The 18,121-nt window shown below is 46.7% G+C and overlaps 1 protein-coding gene across 1 annotated transcript in view; it reads left to right on the top strand.

Moving 5' to 3' along the window:
* Window positions 1-18,121, top strand: part of TBX5 (T-box transcription factor 5) — a 39,729-nt gene that overhangs the window by 5,396 nt on the left and 16,212 nt on the right. The window contains exons 4-7 of the mRNA XM_068911004.1: window positions 2,437-2,556; window positions 3,331-3,478; window positions 5,865-6,017; window positions 15,948-16,039. Coding sequence (XP_068767105.1) covers window positions 2,437-2,556; window positions 3,331-3,478; window positions 5,865-6,017; window positions 15,948-16,039 — 513 coding nt within the window. The remainder of the gene's footprint in view (window positions 1-2,436; window positions 2,557-3,330; window positions 3,479-5,864; window positions 6,018-15,947; window positions 16,040-18,121) is intronic.

Below are 18,121 nucleotides of genomic sequence, written 5' to 3' on the forward strand. Positions count from 1 at the left end.
ATTTCAGGCCTCTGGAAGCTTTCCAGGCAAATGCTAGTTGCAACCGCTTGCCCGAAAGCTAACCTTGTTTAGAGCCGTTCGCTAGGCGATTTCGTTATTATTACTTTAAATTAAAGAAGTAGCTCTGTTCTGTTGTAATTTTTGTAATGCTTTCCCCCTTTTCTAGAGGTTTCTTGTTTATTATATGCATATTGAGGCGAATATATCCAGAACACCCACCCTACCCCTAGTAAAAGTATATGTGGTCTTAAGCTACTGTTTATATACTGATAGCATAGCTCGTTAGATACATAGATGTATCCGTAAATAAATAGCATGCGTATCTAACTGTGTCCAGATACACTTTTCTGTATGTGTGTGTTTGTCTGCGTGGGTGTGTAGAAAAATATACAGCCTTGCAAATCCAACTTTATTGGGACTGTGTGTAATCGATTCCATGACTGGCTTAGAAAAAGTGATCCAGAGATATTTATATATGAAGGCACACTCTTCTGAGTGCATTTGAGGCGATTTAACACTATCTTTAATATTCATGTGTTGGAGGACTGTTAAACAGAAGAGTGTCTAAGCCGGCGGGACCCAGTAAAACAGTCTCTCAAGTTCTATCAGTAAACTCGGGGCAACTCGAGAGAGGCTCTTTTCGTTGCGATTTTTAAATTAAACAACATACCTACCGTTACTCCAGGGCTCGTCAGAGGAAGGGAGACAAAAATCCACGCACAGAAATAATAGTAGCTTTAAATTGCAAGAGCACAATAAACAATGCAGAGTCAAACTTTCATTTTGCTCTGTCATCTGGCATTTGTTGAGGTCTTCCAAAATTTGCTTGAAGAGGGAGGAGAAAAGTAGAGCTGGCTGTGTAAAGTTTTGCAAATAAATCTATCTCACGGCTTGCCTTCCCTTTGAACGTGTCTGCTGCTGAAAAGATCGATTTTTAAAGGGTATTGCATAAAAGGGGACACGATATAAACAGAAGGGTTGGAGAGGCACTAGGAAAACTGTCTGCATGGAAGGAAGCTAATGAAATTCGGCGTGTGCTGCCCGAAAGCCTCCCACCCCAGCAGCCCCGCAGCCCGGTGCTGGGACGCGCTCTCCGCGCTGACTCCGCTCGGAGAGCTGGGCATGGAAGGACTTCGCGAAAAAGCAGAGTTTACAGAAAGCAGTGCATGAAGGGAGACATAAAACACCTTGCAGCAAATTCACACAGATATTGCAATGGATAGAAACCTCGTCTGGACAGCAATAAAATAGACGTTTACAGTGCAGTGTCTTTGGGGGGAGGGAGGGCACAGATTTCGCCAGACTAGGTACGGGCTAGTTTTACTTATATAATTTTTTATGTTTATCGTTGGAGAAGTCCGTGTTCTTTTTCATGCTGGTCAGGTGTTTTCGATATATACAGATCGATGTTCAGGTGGGATTTGATTTCTTCTTCAACATTTTAGCGCTAAACTCCCACTTTGTTCGTTCCCCCCCCCCCTAGTTTTTTACTTCCGAATTAAAAAAGATGGCGGGGGGGGGGGAGGGAAGATGCCATATCGCAAAGATAAGAGACCAAGCCTTTTGAAAGAGTGTAGTATTTTTAGAGGTGTGGGGTTTTTGTTTATGCGTGTTTTAAGTCAGGGGATACGTTTTCATCTGCTTTATTCTTAAATATTTGGAAAGCTCAAACTAAAATAACATCAGTGTTTTGAGTCACTGACTTGCAGTAATGGAAAATATTTCGAAAAGCCCCTGTCTTCAGTGTGTATTTGAATGTTTCCAAGTATTTGTCAGGTGTGTTTGCTGATGTCTCTGTATACGCGTTCATCTGTCCGCACAGATTGGATGTTACACCTGAGTGCATGCATTATTTCCTGTCTATATCCACGGAATCGTTGATACACATGGAAGGGTTTTGTTAAAATGTATGTATTTAAAATGCATATAGATATATGTATTTTAACTTTATCTTTTTGGCAAATATCCCCTACTACTCCAATGGTTTATGCATACAGGAATGTAACTTACTCCTAAAGGGTCTCATGACCTGGTTTGTTAAAACAAGGGAGAATCGGAGTATCGGCAAAATAAATAACAACTACATCAGAAATTAGCAGATAAGGAGACACACAAATAAATAAACCCACCAGCCTCGTAACTATGATTCTCCCTTGATAAAACGCCTGTTTTGCCTCAGATAGGACCCAGAGCAAGGGAGCGATACCCAACGGCAGCCAAACAAATCTCAAACAGTCCCAGCGGTACCGCTAAGGGAAAGTTGCGTTCTGCGTGTGCCCGAGCGTTTTTGGAAGGTACATCTGAGTGTGTGGCGTTGCACTTCTGTTTGGTGATCCCCTCTTCTTGCAAACACACATAGACACACACGCAGCCACCTTCGGAAACTTTCTCTTCTCTATATTTATATTTATGCACTTTGTTTATTTTTTTTTATAGGCGTATGTTCCCCAGTTACAAAGTGAAGGTCACTGGACTTAATCCAAAAACTAAGTACATACTGTTGATGGATATTGTACCAGCGGATGACCACAGATACAAATTTGCAGATAATAAATGGTATGCACGCATGGGGGAAGGGGTGGGAGAGGAGCTTGGGATCGGGCTTTCTCGGCTAGCCCAATCCAGGCAAAATAGTTTGAAAGATACTCTTGAATCGGCGGCTCATCCTCTTACTCGGCTGCAAAGGCAGAGATGCTAGGTGAAGGCACAGCTGCAAGGGCTTCACCTGAGCATCCCAGGATGGTTCCCGGCTGCCAGCCAGAGTCCTCGGGCGAGAAACACACAAAAAGGAAGGAGAAAAAAAATCTATTGTGATTAGCTAACGATGACTATAATCCTGCTTGACGATGAGATTACTGGCTATTGTGGACCCAACAGTTAAATTATAGCGCCAGGAAAGAAAAGGTTTAGGGATTGCTGCACAGCTCTTTCTCTGCTCCTGGCTTGAGCCCCATAATTAGGAAAGGGGAGGGATGGGGGAAGGATGGGGTTAAACGGGGAAACAGAGAGAGCGATCTCCGACGGGAAACGTGCCAAAGATCTCGATTAATTCCCCGGGCCGTGTGTGCGTGTGTTTGTAAATGTCGTCTCCTCCTAAAGCCTGACGTGACCAGCCAGCGGTACCTTAGCTTTCGGATGTGGGGGACTCGGTGCACTAGGGCACTAGATGAATGGTGAAGGATGGGTGCCCCCAAGGGGTGAGGAGGGAGGGGGGGGTGGATGGAGAGGCGGAGGCCGCGGGAGGGCGAGAGGAGCAGGCGGGTCGGGAGAAGGGGTGCCCCGGCAGGGCTCCCCGACGGCCAGCTCAGCGCCCCTCTGTCCTTCGCGCAGGTCGGTGACAGGGAAGGCAGAGCCGGCCATGCCCGGCCGGTTGTACGTCCACCCCGACTCCCCCGCCACCGGCGCCCACTGGATGAGGCAGCTGGTTTCCTTTCAAAAACTCAAGCTCACCAACAACCACCTCGACCCCTTCGGACATGTAAGTAGCCGGGCGGGAAGGGGCGATGCTCAGCATGCGGCTCCTGCAGCCCCCGGCGTGGGCTAGCGGCCCCTAAAAGCCAGTGGCCACAGGGAGCCGGCCCCGCGCTTGGCGCTACGTGGGAAGGGGCAGGGAGTTCCCAAACGTCGGGGCTGGGTTTGCTTTGGGGGAGAACCCCAGGAAATCGGGCAAACCCAGACAGCCGGGTGCAGGGCGAGCTGCGTGAGCGATGCGCGGAGGCGCGGGGGAACTGCGCAACGCCGAGCCCCGCGGAGCCCTGGGGCGGCCTGGCCCACGCGTGTTCGCGGCCGGCCGCGGCCTCTCCCAGCCGCGAGGCAGCCTCGGGCTATCTCACGGCTCGCCTCGCTCCCACGCGTGACCTAGTCGCCAGTAGATCCCGCCCTGTCGCCCCCTCGGGACGTGTTTTGTCCCGCAGTGCAGCATTAGCAGCACCACCGAGGTCATGGCATTGACACTCCCTTACCAAAGTTTTTTGTGTCGGTGGGGTGTTGTTTTCTTTCCTACGAGGTTGGGGTGAACCTCAATGAAGACTCCTCTCTTCTTCCCCCCCCTCCCTCCCGAAAAAAGAAAAGGGAAGAACAAATCTTGAAAATGGGCTATTTCAGAGCAAAGCCTGGGAATTGATTAGAGAAAGCAAGGGCTGCAATCTCAAGGCGGGTGAAACATGCCGAGCTTAATTGACTATTTAGCTACCTGGTTTTAACCTCATGGGGAGTCTAGCAGCTTTAAAACCTGCTCGCTGCTTCAGTGAATATGGCTAACAGGTAAAATCAATCAGGTATAATTATTCGAGGAAATAGGCCCTAAAATCATGTGGATCCCTCGATCCAAAAAAAAAATTCAGCAATGATTAAAAGATAATAAAATAATGAAATCCCACTAGAGCTTCTTGGACATAAAAAAGATATTTGCAAGACCCCTGGGGCCGCGAGAGCTTGTGTGAATTCTGCAGCCAGAAACAGCTCTCCTTCAAAGGTCTCCGAAGATACGTGTTTCTCTGAGCAAATATATATATGCGTGTATGTTTAATATATAAAATATATATATAATTACTTAAGCGGGTATGCGAATCCAGATCTCCCCTTTCCAAGAGTATATTTTTTCTCTAGTCTCATTTCAACACTTCAGTTTCGTTTTTTTCCCTCTCTCCTTTTTTTTTTTTTCTTTTAAATGATAAAGCTCGTGCTATTAAATCCCTGCCCACGTGGTCGCTAATAACCGATTGGGGCTAATGGGGGACTGTCCGGGACAGGAGCGCACCGGGAGGCCAGAGGCGCTCGCCCTGCGAGGGGGCCAGAGGAGCCCCCAGCCCGCCTCAATAACTGAGCATCCTTTTACGAGCCCTCCTTTCCGCCTCCAGCTTGGGGCTTTGGCTTTTTCTGCGGACTTGGAAAAAAGTATTTTGCAAACTTTGCTTTCCAGGGCTCAGGACATTCCCCAGTCCACCAGGAAATGGGAGGGGAAAAGTGGAGCCTCCGTCGCAAAACTCGGTGGGGGCAACTTTCCCATCCCGAAGCGCTTGTTTGGGGGGGGGGGGGAGCAGAGGAGCCTGCTAGGAGCCGGCTTGGGGAAAGGGGCCAGCCGGGCCCCCGCTGGGAGCAGGCGGCTCTCGGGAAAAGGCTCTTTAAACAAACCTAAGGCGCTGTGAGACAATAGGGACTTCAGAGGAGGAACTGCACCAGTAGTCTCTCAATTAGAGTCGCCGTAATGAAATTAAAAGCCATTAGATCGTTCACCGTTGATGTCTACGACTTTCCCGGATGTCAAAACAATTTGCCTAAACCCCCAGGATGGCAGAGGCTTGCAAGCCCCGCTGGCTTCCCGGGCCCGGGATGGCGCAGCGCTGGCGGGACAGACTGCGTCTCGCTGTCGCCAGGATCTAGCAGTCATTATCAGTACGGGGCGGCCCCCCCCCCTCCGGCCACCATCACCGCCACCTTCCCCAGAGATTAACCCGAGCTTGGGACAGAGGAGGGATGGCGTTTTATCTCAAAAAGCAGCGCCTCCTCAACGCCCCCCCCCCCCTTTCCCATCCTTTGCGGGTGGCAGAAGGGTGGCGCGGCGAGGGACAAAGTCCCTCTGTCTCTTCCCCCCCCCCCCGCTTTTCGCCTGCTTTGTCAGAGGTGGGGGGCTGAGATGCCCGGGGGGAGCTGGGAGCCCTTGCACCTAAAGCAGTCCTCCTGGGGGAGCCCTGAAGAGGAGAAAGCTTTTTCGCGGGAGGACCACTGGGGTGCCGGCCTCTTCTTCCTCCTCCTCCCCCCCCCCCCCCAGCGCCTCTTCGCCGGGCCGGGATGTGGGACGGGGGCGCCGCGCTGTGACCCCCTCCATTCCCACGGGGTGTCCTTTCCTTCTCCCCGTCCCCCAGATCATCCTGAACTCCATGCACAAATACCAGCCCCGGCTCCACATCGTGAAAGCAGACGAGAACAACGGCTTCGGGTCCAAGAACACCGCCTTTTGCACCCACGTCTTCCCGGAGACCGCCTTCATCGCCGTCACCTCCTACCAAAACCACAAGGTAAGGGGCTGGGCCGGGCTTTGCACCGACAAATCATGTTTCCTCTCCTTCCCTCCTTGTACAACTTCTTTTGAGGTGCTTGGCCCCCCCTTTTCCTCTCTTTTCCTCTCTTTTCCTCTCTTTTCCTCTCTTTTCCTCTCTTTTCCTCTCTTTTCCTCTCTTTTCCTCTCTTTTCCTCTCTTTTCCTCTCTTTTCCTCTCTTTTCCTCTCTTTTCCTCTCTTTTCCTCTCTTTTCCTCTCTTTTCCTCTCTTTTCCTCTCTTTTCCTCTCTTTTCCTCTCTTTTCCTCTCTTTTCCTCTCTTTTCCTCTCTTTTCCTCTCTTTTCCTCTCTTTTCCTCTCTTTTCCTCTCTTTTCCTCTCTTTTCCTCTCTTTTCCTCTCTTTTCCTCTCTTTTCCTCTCTTTTCCTCTCTTTTCCTCTCTTTTCCTCTCTTTTCCTCTCTTTTCCTCTCTTTTCCTCTCTTTTCCTCTCTTTTCCTCTCTTTTCCTCTCTTTTCCTCTCTTTTCCTCTCTTTTCCTCTCTTTTCCTCTCTTTTCCTCTCTTTTCCTCTCTTTTCCTCTCTTTTCCTCTCTTTTCCTCTCTTTTCCTCTCTTTTCCTCTCTTTTCCTCTCTTTTCCTCTCTTTTCCTCTCTTTTCCTCTCTTTTCCTCTCTTTTCCTCTCTTTTCCTCTCTTTTCCTCTCTTTTCCTCTCTTTTCCTCTCTTTTCCTCTCTTTTCCTCTCTTTTCCTCTCTTTTCCTCTCTTTTCCTCTCTTTTCCTCTCTTTTCCTCTCTTTTCCTCTCTTTTCCTCTCTTTTCCTCTCTTTTCCTCTCTTTTCCTCTCTTTTCCTCTCTTTTCCTCTCTTTTCCTCTCTTTTCCTCTCTTTTCCTCTCTTTTCCTCTCTTTTCCTCTCTTTCTTTTCCTCTCGTGTCCCCTTGCCATATGCCCTCCCTGTCTCTCGGGTTTTATCCCATCCCCTCTGTTATTCCTGGCGACTCAGACAAAGCGTCTAAAGACGGGGGCTTAATGCGAGCCAAGGGGGAATGAGTTCAACAGGATGGTTTGCTCAGAGATGAGACGACCAACCAAGGAAGTTGACTTTATCTTCTTTCCCCCCATCGGTCAAAGGCTTGTAATCTGGCGTTGGAGAAGGGAGCCCCAGCGCTCCCCTCCACAGTCAGGTCCCTGATAACCCGGTCTGGCTCCGCTTAGTCCTTTTGTTTGGGGAACGGTTCCTTTCTGACGAGTTCTGGAGGCGAATCTGCGTGGAAATAGGCTGGGAGCTGCGGGGTTGGCAGCTCGAGGCTGGAAGGAAGGGAGGCTCTGCGCCTGAAGTCATATCAAAGCCTGCCCAAGCAAAACAAAACAAAAAAGAAAACACCCCTAAAAGTGAAGTTTTCTCTGAGTGTCCCTGGCTGTGCCGCAGGCTGGGTGGGTGTGCAGACACGCGTGGGCTCCCGTGCCCCTGGCGGTGCTGCTGGGGCAGGGGGAGCAGCTCACTGCTGCTTGTCCCCTTTCCACAGCGAAAAGTCCATGCCACGGGGCCGCTGCCCCCCGTCTCACAGCGCAGCCCACGTGTGTCCCCTTCCCTGGCTCTGCTTTGGCTTCGCATCCCGGAGGGTCCCTGCGCCAGGTTGCTGCCATGAGCTGGCGGGAGCTGGAAGAGAGGAGAGGGAAGATACCTGGGGGGCTGCACTTAGCGATGGCATTCACCACCCACCCATTGTCCTGAAGTGAATTTTCAGACCTCTGGAAACAGATAAACCCCTTCCCTGATCATTTAGAAATCAGGGTTTTTGCTTGTACTTACGGGTAGGTAGGATGGCTCCACTGGGCTTCAAAGAGTGAAATCAGGCACTTAGTTTCAAATGAAGAAAGGTCATTTAACACCCCGGATAAATTCTGGATGCTTTCCTGGAGATGTAACTGGGAAGCTCCTAAACCTTCATGAAATGGTTCCAGTTCCCTTGTCCATCAGTTGGCAAGAGAGACCCAGACGGCAGAGGTAGGCTGGAGAGGAAAGAGTGTTTCACCGTATCTAAGGAGAAAAGAAAATACTTCCCTGCCCTTTAAAATAGGAGCTGTTGGCACGACCAGGACAAGCAAACCGAATCCAAATTGAGTCCTTGCCAAATTATGCCTTAAATTATAACTCCACTGTGGATGCTATAAAATCAAGTTTAACTTCTGCTTGATGGATTTGGAGAAAGAATATAATATTAATACAACTGAGAGCTAATAAAACAGGACACACTGCTTGTGTTTAAATGTATTTCCCTGTGAGAAAACAGACCTGAATTTAACTGCTTTCTTTTGAAGAAAAATGGGGCTATTTTGTAAAGAAAAGAAATCATGCAAATAAAACAAAGGAAAGCAAAACCATGTAAGTACAGTAGTTTGGGAAAACTGCCATATTAGGAGGAGCAGGAATATTTGATTGTAAATCAACAACATCTGGTTGATAAGAAATGACATCTGCATATCCGTCTCTGTCAAAGCATGCACACTGACAAATGCACGAATCCCTACAGACACACACGCGCTCGCATCCCGACAGACATACACACATGCACGCAGACACCACTACATATTTTACACACACCCCTACACATTTCACATACACTCACATCCCTCCCCCCGATACACATGCTCTGCTTCTTGCTGTGCTGGATCGTTTGGGGAACAAATAAAGAGTGGCTGTAGCCCCAAGATAAAGACCCAATTGAGAAAGATAGAGCTGTAAAAATAAACCAGGGAATGATCTACCCTAAATGGCATCTCCCTCCAGGGAAGGGAATAAAATTTGTAGCTTGCCCCAGTGCAGTTGAAGAATAATAACCAGGCTGAGGCTGTGCACAGCTGATGCTGTTCCAGGCCCTGGGTGGGGAGAAGGGGTAACATCACTCAGCTGAGTAAAGTCGCAAGTGTGGTCTTTTCCACAGGCAGAAACCAAGCTCAGCTTTCACAGCTGAGATGTTGTTTGTGCAAAATATGTTTTCATGGTGCAATGCAGAATATATTTCCAGTTGCCATAAATCAACGCAGGCACACCAATCTAAGTCTATCTATCTGTATCTAGCTCCCCGAGGTCGGTCGGTCTGTCCGTTCCCACGTGTTTTTGGCTGTGTCTATGTATTCCTATTTACCTTTTTTCTCTGACTTCCACCTATCACCTGTAGAACACCTTTCGTGCAAACCCTCCCATCCACACAATCACGCAGTTATTATACACCTACATATTTTATATGCACATGTGCATACACACACAAACAACTACATATGTGCATGTGCTTCAGGTTTCAGGAACTATGTCATAAGTGAATTACAGTATTAATTGTATGACTCGCCATAACTGTATTTGAGTCTATGCTTACATAGCTTATAGAAAGACCTGGCTGATTTCAGATCAGTCAATTTATTTCAATAGCACAGCTGCAATCCCAATATAGAGTTTGTGCTTATTTCCCCTGATATTTTAGACAGCCTGAAAAGATATTTAAGCACTCTGGGATCTCCCCCTCCCCAACCTTCCTCCGCAAAAGGAGAGTTAAGCCACGAAGAAAGTTTTTGTAAAGTTTTCAGTGCAGTTGTCAGCAGCTTGGTTGACCACCTACCCCCCACCCCTTGCAGCCCTGAAAAAACACCCCAGAAATATTGAGGTGTTAAAATAGGTCACATGCACATTTCATTTCCTTGCCGTTTACACAATGGGTGCTTGCAATCAGCTTGGTTCCCAAATATTAACTTCCTCTGCAGTTAAGTACCATTTTGCTGTAGCTTAAATCATTGTGTTACTAGCTCGTATTTATTAAGTACTAGCTCTCTGCTTAGGACCAGGAAATGAACCCTAATAGACAGAAATAATTAAGGTTCTGCCCTCATGAGGGTTCTTTCAAAAGCAAGAATTCACAACAATTATTCTCATTAATTTTTACAACCTACTTTCCCCGTTAGCTGGACTTCGGCTTTATATTGGTTCTCCCCCCCTTCCCCCCCCAGGGTATCCAGTTTTATGCTGAATTTTTTCTAAGTTATTTAACATTCTTGGTAGCCCAAATTCTTTTAAAGGAAACATTAGTCCTAACCAGAATGCTATATGCACCCAGAAGTGTTAGGTGTGCTATAGCGATGAGAGAAGGGCCTACATGAAGACGTGTGATATATTCCTGGATAGCCAGTGTACACAGAGAAACATGCTTTGTGGCCTTTCTGAATATATACACACATGCCCCCTGCCATTGCCCCCTAAAAGACCCCTGTACTAAAAGACCACTGTTGAGATGGCCAAGTTAAGATCCCTGATGCTTTGGTCTGCCGATATTTGGAAAAGTGTCCGTGCCGCTTTTCCATCTGTGCGGTGTGGCCTTTTGTTGCGTGAAGAACGCATGGTTCCTCACTCTGAACGTGTGCTGAACGGTGCTCAGCAGGTGAACAGGCCTTCTGCTTAGAGGCACTGCTCAGGCTTCTTTAGGTTTAGCTGCTGCCAGGGGTGGGCAGATCCTTGATCTCAGGATGCGTTGCTTTGAGAGCTCAGTTCTTGACTTCAGTTGCAGGTAGAAGCATCCATCGCCTTGGTACTGTCAAGGCCAGAAATGTGGTGGACTAGATAGCATCCTACAGGAATGCCTCAGGGGCAGAGACTGGACCCAATCCAGTTCTCCAAAGCAGCGCTGAACTGCTTGGTCGCCCAAACTTTCCCTGTCCATCCTGTGTGTCATTCGCACCATGCCTTCCCACCTCTGCAGCAAGACGGAACAGCCGTCTTTGTCACTCGAGGCTGGTTCATCTGCGAAGTGGGGTGCCCCAAGCACTGAATGGGGCAGGACTCCCTGGGTTCAAGTGACGTGTGACCGTGTAGCTCCTCTTCATCGCTAGGATTTCTGGCTCTTGTACAGTCCTCGGCTGCTCTGGGACCACAGCACTTGGCAGCACAGTGAGCTCTTTTCTTACCAGCCCTTGCCAGGGGCTCCACAGATCTTTGCTGTCAAATATTTAGTACCTTTCCAGGCTTTGGTGGGAAAGTGCTCCCTTCAAGAGGCCTAGTGTCCTTTACAATGCTATCTCTGAGCTAGTCCTGTCTACCTCTCCCCTGCTCTCCTCAGTCTTGTCTCCGTCTCCCCGACAGCCCCGGGATAGTGTGCTCAGTCCCTTCTTGGAGTGCCTTGGCCCATTTCAGCCCTAGATCCCGGCACCCTCCTCACGCTCTGCCCAGACTCCATATCTCTTCAGTGGCTTACTCTGGTCTCCTTCCTTCCTGTCTCCCAACTCACCTTCTCCCATCTCTCCTACCACCCCTGCAGTCAGCACTGTGTAAGGTCTGCTTCTTCTCACCCTCAGTCCTTGTCTCCCAGTTCAGCCAACAGCCTCTTCAATGAGCCCCTCTGTCTCGCACTAGTAACTCCAAGCAGCCACTGACTCTCAGTCCCTCCCATTTCCTTCACTGGCTTCTAAGTTCAGCATCTTCTCCCTTCCTGCCAGCAGCCCCCCTTCCCCTGGCCTTTACCTCAGACTCTTATTCCCAGCTCCTCATCTGGCTGATCTATTTGGCCCAGCCTCATGGATGTAGTTGCAGCAGGCACCTTGTCCTCATCTATTTCTTTCTTCTCCAGTTTGGCTTCCTCCTCCATGCTAATTCGGTTTCCACCTAGGGTATGTGAGAACTAGAAGAAAGTTCTCTACTAGAAGGTAGAGTCCAGCCTACCAGTTGCTCCCGGAAAAGCTGGCTGCAGCAATGATAGGGAAACTCCTGGCCAGTCTCTGTCATGTTAAGCAAGGCCATGGTCAACTGCAAGGCATGGACAACATGTATCCCTGCAGCTCCATGAGTACCAGCTGGGCTCTGCCAGGCTAGAATCACCACAGCTAATCATTGCTAAATACGGTTACCTAACTCACGCTTTTTAATTTTTCTTCTTCTTCAGGCTTTTAACTTTTCAGAGTGGGGCAGGCTATCACCAGACAAGGTCCCAGAAACAAAGGTGCCTTCCTTGCAAAAAGTGAAGATCCATTTTCAAAATGCCTAGCCTTTAGGACAGTTGTGAAAAGGTCTCTTAGTGTTTTTGAGAGGGTCAAAATGGAGTATTTTCCCTTAGCTGTAGTGCTCGAAAAATGTGGGACCAGTCTGGCTGACAGTAAAATAAATAAATAATAAGTGAGCCTGGGGTAGACACCTGGTGTGGAACATTTCAGCCCTAACAAAGTTTCACAAAGTTATAAGCAATTGAAAAAAAAATATTATTATAGCAAGTGTTTGACAAACTTAATACTAAGTAGCAATTTTGACTCTGGCCGTAATGGTGTACATAACCTTAGAGACATACATACCCAGAGAACTACATGGTAAAAAAAGTAAAGAAAGTTTATTTCCTTGTCTGAACTAGATGAAAAACTAAATTTTATCATGTTGGATTTAAAAATGCCTTTGGAAATGTCTCAGCAGAACTGCTTTGTGGTCAGTTAGCCAAGAGAAAGGAGTGCAGAGGAGCTGTGCTGAGATTTCATTGGGAACTGTCGCTTCTTATTAAAGTGAAGATGAACCCATAGGTCAGACAAGAAGTGAAAAGTGTAAGTCTGTAAGGCTTCATTCTAGAAAGCTCCCATCTTAGAAGGGTCTGCATCAGCTTTAAAAATCAGCGTTCAGAAGCTAACTTTGCCATCAGTTTCTTTCAGTTACAAATAAACAAACAAAGCCCTACAGTTTTATTGAAGTTATGCTATATAATTTAGCCTTGGGCATTCTGTCTTAATGATCTTGCAGGACGTGGTATTTTTTTCATTTTTTAATGATGCAATTGTCATTTGACTTTCTGACAGATTTTTCTTCTTCCTCCCTCCCCCCACAATGAGTTACAGTCAATTAAACCGAGTTTCGCTATGGCAAAGTTGATCCAGAAGAAGGTAACTTCCACTAACTTGTTTGCTTTTCCACCTATGAAATAGTTTGCAAGTCAGACAAAAAACAGCCAAACAAAATATCTTCTCCAGGCTGTTTTCTAAGGCAGAGATTCACCGACTTTCTCTTCTTGCTTTTTTATTATGTACTTTTTGTTAAGTCCAGCTTGGACTCTCCCGGCTCTGTGCCAGGGCTGATACCATGGCACAAGAGCCTCAGCTAGCAAAACCTTGATCTGAAAGCTCCTGGTGAAATCCTTCTGAAATGCACCAGAGAGCTGACACCTACTTTAAGACTTACTGTAATTACTGGCTTCCAGATACCTTTGATCTAGCAGATCCCTAATTTTAAGGCAGCTGAAGTCAGTCATGCTTCACTCAGGGCTTTCTGCTACCAATACATTAGTTAATAACATTCTTTGTAAGAGCGTTCCCAATGAAAGTTAGGAGACGTCTCTACTTGTAAAGCAAAGTGTTTGCAAGCTCAAGGTCCCAAATGATATTTTGTCTGATATTTCATGGGTGATTAAAGACTTAATTCATCCTGCCTCAAACAAGGCATTTGACCGAGGTACTTAGATTAGGGACCTGGTTACTGATGGCTCCCTCTGTACTGAATGAAGAGAGCTGGGGACCTCTGAAGGCAATCCCGCCCACCTCAGAGCCAAGGTGCCCGCTGGCAGTTCCCATCTCCCTCCACTGATTCTAGCAGAAATACTGGGAGATGAAGGCCCTAATGCAGGCACCTTGGTTAAAATGTCTGTGATTAGGCTGGGACGAATCCAGACTTTGTATGTTAGTGCGTTGGTGCCGATACTGTAAATCCTCACTTGGTGAAGGACTTCACTTATGCAATCAAATATTACCACTGAGTTCGGCAAGTAAGGACAACTCACACATTTAGAGTGTTTCAGAATGCACGTTAAAAAGAACAGACATTCAAAATATTGAATAATGCCTACTATTCATTGTACAAATGCCACTACCTCTCTGGTGGAAACCGATAGGCAGTTTTTCTCTTTGCAAAATATGCAGCTAGTTGTTTAATTATTCCAGGTTTTTAATTATAAAACGCGTCTCTGTTTTACTACTAGAGAACAGCTCAAACAGCAAATTGGACCAAATAGATTGTTTGTTTACCCTTCTCTTTGAAATCTGAAATGTGTGTCAAAAAAAAAAAAACAGTGCTGCAGTGCTGTGTTCATGTACTAAATTAGGTTGTGATTTAATGGGAATACCTGTGGGAACAAGGGTCTGGGTGACGGGGTCTCTGTGTGAGATTTGGGGCTAAATTAGGCAAAAAGAGCAAATAAACCAGTGGCCTTTGGAAAAAAATACATTATAAGACAAGAAAATAGAAAAATAATCTAGTAGTGCAGACACCTGGCAGGTTTTGCTGTTGACATTAGCAAAGCCAGAATTTTCTCTTTGAATTTTGGCAAAGAAGTGGGTCCAGTTGTGTGTGCTTAACTTGGTGAACATGAACCTCTCTCTGTTCCTCCGCCATTAATCTTGAGCTCTTTCCTTCCTGTTGGCCCACTTTCAGGAGGAAGGAAGGATAGCGTTTCCCCATAAAATGCAGTGAGTGTGTAAAGTTCTCTAATGGCATATATGGGGTTGTATCCCCTCCTGGGTAGGTGGAAGTGGCTCTCCTGATTCCTGGCCGAGTACTCTGATTGCTAGGCACTTATGGAGGAAGGGATGAGAGGGAACTGTTACCTCTCCTGCTTGAATTTTAAAAGAAAAATGAAAGAGGGTATGGGACCTTCTGTAGAGACTGATTCTCTCTTCTTGCTCCAAGGCTGTGGTTCTCTGGTAACTCCAGATCTGTGCACCACAGACAGATTTGTTTCATATCAGAGTAGGCTCAGGACTGTGTTTCCATTAAATGAGCCAAGGCACATAACAGAGAGCTTGTGTTGGCTTTGCATTGTCATGCCAGCTCTGGAGGAGCAGCTGGCGTGAGGTTGGCACTGAGAGCAGTGCAGCTAGATTGCACCTGATCTGGTTTAAGTCCTGCTGTATAAAGCTATCAAAACCTTTGCAACAAATTTGGAAACAGCGGAGTGAGTTTGTACAAGATCAGGACCTGGAGTGGTGTGTTTGGGGATAGTCCTGGTCCACAGATAGGAGCCCCCAAATCACATTTGCTTAAATGGCTTGAGAAAACCTACTCACCTAAGTCCTCAGAGGAGGTATGTGGAGGAAAAGACTGCACCTCTTTGAGCATTGCTTTGGATAGGTTCTCTACACCAGGGTAGGTTGTCTACACCAGCTACTTTAACTATTTAATTTAGATGTTGTAAGAGGATGAAAGTTGGGTGTCTGAGGGGAGCATTCATCCCAGAAACCTTCAGACACCAAGGATAGCTAGCCAGGTAAGAAAGTTAGTCCCCCTTAATTCCTTCTGCAGTTAATGGGGAGAGAGGACATTCTTCCAGGGCATGATGATGAGACCTGGAATTTCCCCCAGCGCACTGTGAGTAGTTATTAGGGGTGCAGCGCTTACAGGTATGGAGTCAGCTGGGGAAGTATGTCACATACAGAGCACCTGGAATAAGTGTAGATGGTCTGAAACATAGGAAGGGCAAGCCTTACCAATCTGAGTGAAAGGATCCAAAGTCTGAGCTGCAAGGCTTGGGTCACAGTTGTGCACTGATGAGAAAATACCTACTGGTGTCACTGGGATTTGTTCAAACAATGCCACCTTCATCGCTGATCCTGAGGTCAGTCATAAGAGCAAAAAAGAAAGCAAGTAACTCTACGAAAGCAGCTTTCCTCCAATGAGCAATTTTTTTTTGGTTTTTAAACAGTCACTCATGTTAGTTATGGGACAAACCTGAGAGTAGTGAAAAGTTGTCGACAGGAGATATTTTTCCAGTGAGGAGACCTAGAGGAAGGCCCAGCTGGAATGGCCAACAGCTGAGCTGAAGAATGACTTGAGTTTCTGAAAGCTGTTCCCCCATCCACAACTGTTGGCTTGGGTTTAATAAGCAGTATTCCCTCTCTCTGAGGCCTTGCCTTGGACTTATGATGAACCCGTTCCATTTCCTCCCTTTCAGATCACCCAGTTAAAGATTGAGAACAACCCCTTTGCGAAAGGTTTCCGCGGCAGTGATGACATGGAGCTCCACAGGATGTCCAGGATGCAGAGGTAACACATGCCCCCATCGTGGGAACCCATTTGGGGCCACTAGAACCACCTGAGTTTTGCTTTATATGCCACTTGTGGCTTGAGCTAAGCAAAAACTTAGTGGGGCCCCCATCTCTGGCATCTGCTTGTGCATTTTATGGTAAACTGTTGAAATATCATCAGGATGTGGGGCCAAAATCCAGAACTTTCTTCCCTAAGGTGAATGCCTTAGCTGCTGGGATACAGAGGCAGAATCTTACTTGTGGGTTGTCCTTTTGGCCTTGGGAACCTTGTATTTCTTTCTCATGTGTCCTCATCCAAAACAACCCCTAGCTTCATGCTGACCAGAGCTCTCTGCTGTTTCATGTGGGCTTAAACCTCTTTAAAGTGACAAGAGACTTGGACTAGCTCTGGTAAGTGCCTGTCACTGGGCTGTTACAGAAGAGCGGCTGGGTACTTTTTCCCCAGGTGACAGTGCTTTAAAGACAAAGCAGTTAGGGTCATATTGGTAAAAGGTCTTGTTCTGAGAGCAGGTTTGTTAAGGATGCTCCAGATCCCTCTGGAGACCTTGGTGCTATATTGTGTTGGTTTCTGGCTCTTGGAGGGTCTTTAGCAGGAGAGGAGTGCCTGCCTAGTAGTCAGTTCTGGATGTGCAAAGAGTGGTTTCAGGCCAACAAAGGAAGGTATTAGAAAACGTTGGGGTCTCCAGGGCCAGGAGGTTGAAGAGGACTTTTTGGATCTTAGTTTTGCATTTAAGCATTTAAGCTGAAACTTAAGCCTAAATCCTGTTTAAAACCTTTTTTAAATGTCAGGTCTTGCCAGTAATTAACTTCATGCCTTTCACTTAACTTGGAACTACATCCTTGCGTCAGGTTACTTCCCGGTGCAAACGTTTTGCAGGGACAGTGCCATACCCGTGATTATACTCCAGACAGATATAGATGCACAATATAGCATTTTCCACTCAGCAGGGTGCAAGTGACTCAGATCCCATATTCCCAGAGGCCAGCGGAGCTTGCTTTCAGTGGAAAACTTAGAGGCCTGTATTTTGACCTTCTGTTTTAAGGCCTCTCTCCACTGACTGTCCAAAGAGCCAGAATTGCTAGTTCTGTGCTGTAGGCGGTCATTGCAATCTTGAACTCAGATGTCAGGGTAGATGCAGAAGTCTTTTAGTTGCCTTATTTGGTGAACCTGAATACGGCTGTCCATAGCCATGCAAATTGCACTGGCAGGCAACAAATAATGCCTGTAATCCTGCAAACGCTTATATCCATAACCTTACTGAAACGGGCAAATGTACTCCTATGTACAAAAGTTTTCAGGCTCATGCTCAGAACAGCCAATAAATAGAGATATACATATAACACTTACCCTTCTCATTCTAAATCATCTCTGTGGTCTTCTGAATGTGCCCTGTGTTCCCTGCCTGCCGAGCCGTTCCAACGACTGCATAGATCCTGGCATAACACGTCAATATTTATTTATTTATTTTTGAGAGCGCTACCACTTGAAATAGCTGTTTTCCCCTCTATGCCAGTCCCCCAACCTCTACGGGAGCTTGAATAACAATGTCCCCACACATTTTTGCTGTTAAACTACCCTTTCATTATGGTTAACGGAAAGACTTCAAGGTTTACATTCATCACAGGATTTCTGGAGGGAGAGGGAGGAGGTAGAACAGTGAAGACTATTAGAAGGGTTTCATGCCATATGAAGAGCATGGCACCTAGCCATGCTGAGCTTGTGCTAAAAATTGCTTGGCATTTTTATGCAGGCCTGCGGTCATAGTTGATGATACAGTGAACAGAAACACTTGGAATATATAAATATACACACTCAGAACTGACGTGATTCAAAGGGTTAAAATACACAGAGCTGACTTTGCAGGATAATTTCTGATGCTCACTTCCTAAATAACTTATCCTCTGTACAGATAGTACAGAAATAACTCTGTACCTTTACAAAGATGTCATTTTAAAGGGAGAGCAGGACAAGGTTATTATATTAAAATAAAGATCCATTCAGGGCTAAAAGTATTAGAGAAATATGCTCCCACCTTTGTGGGTTTTTTATATTTGTTTTCATATATTTTTTGTATATATT

This window comes from Struthio camelus, chromosome 17, assembly GCF_040807025.1.
Source record: "Struthio camelus isolate bStrCam1 chromosome 17, bStrCam1.hap1, whole genome shotgun sequence".
NCBI lineage: Eukaryota > Metazoa > Chordata > Aves > Struthioniformes > Struthionidae > Struthio > Struthio camelus.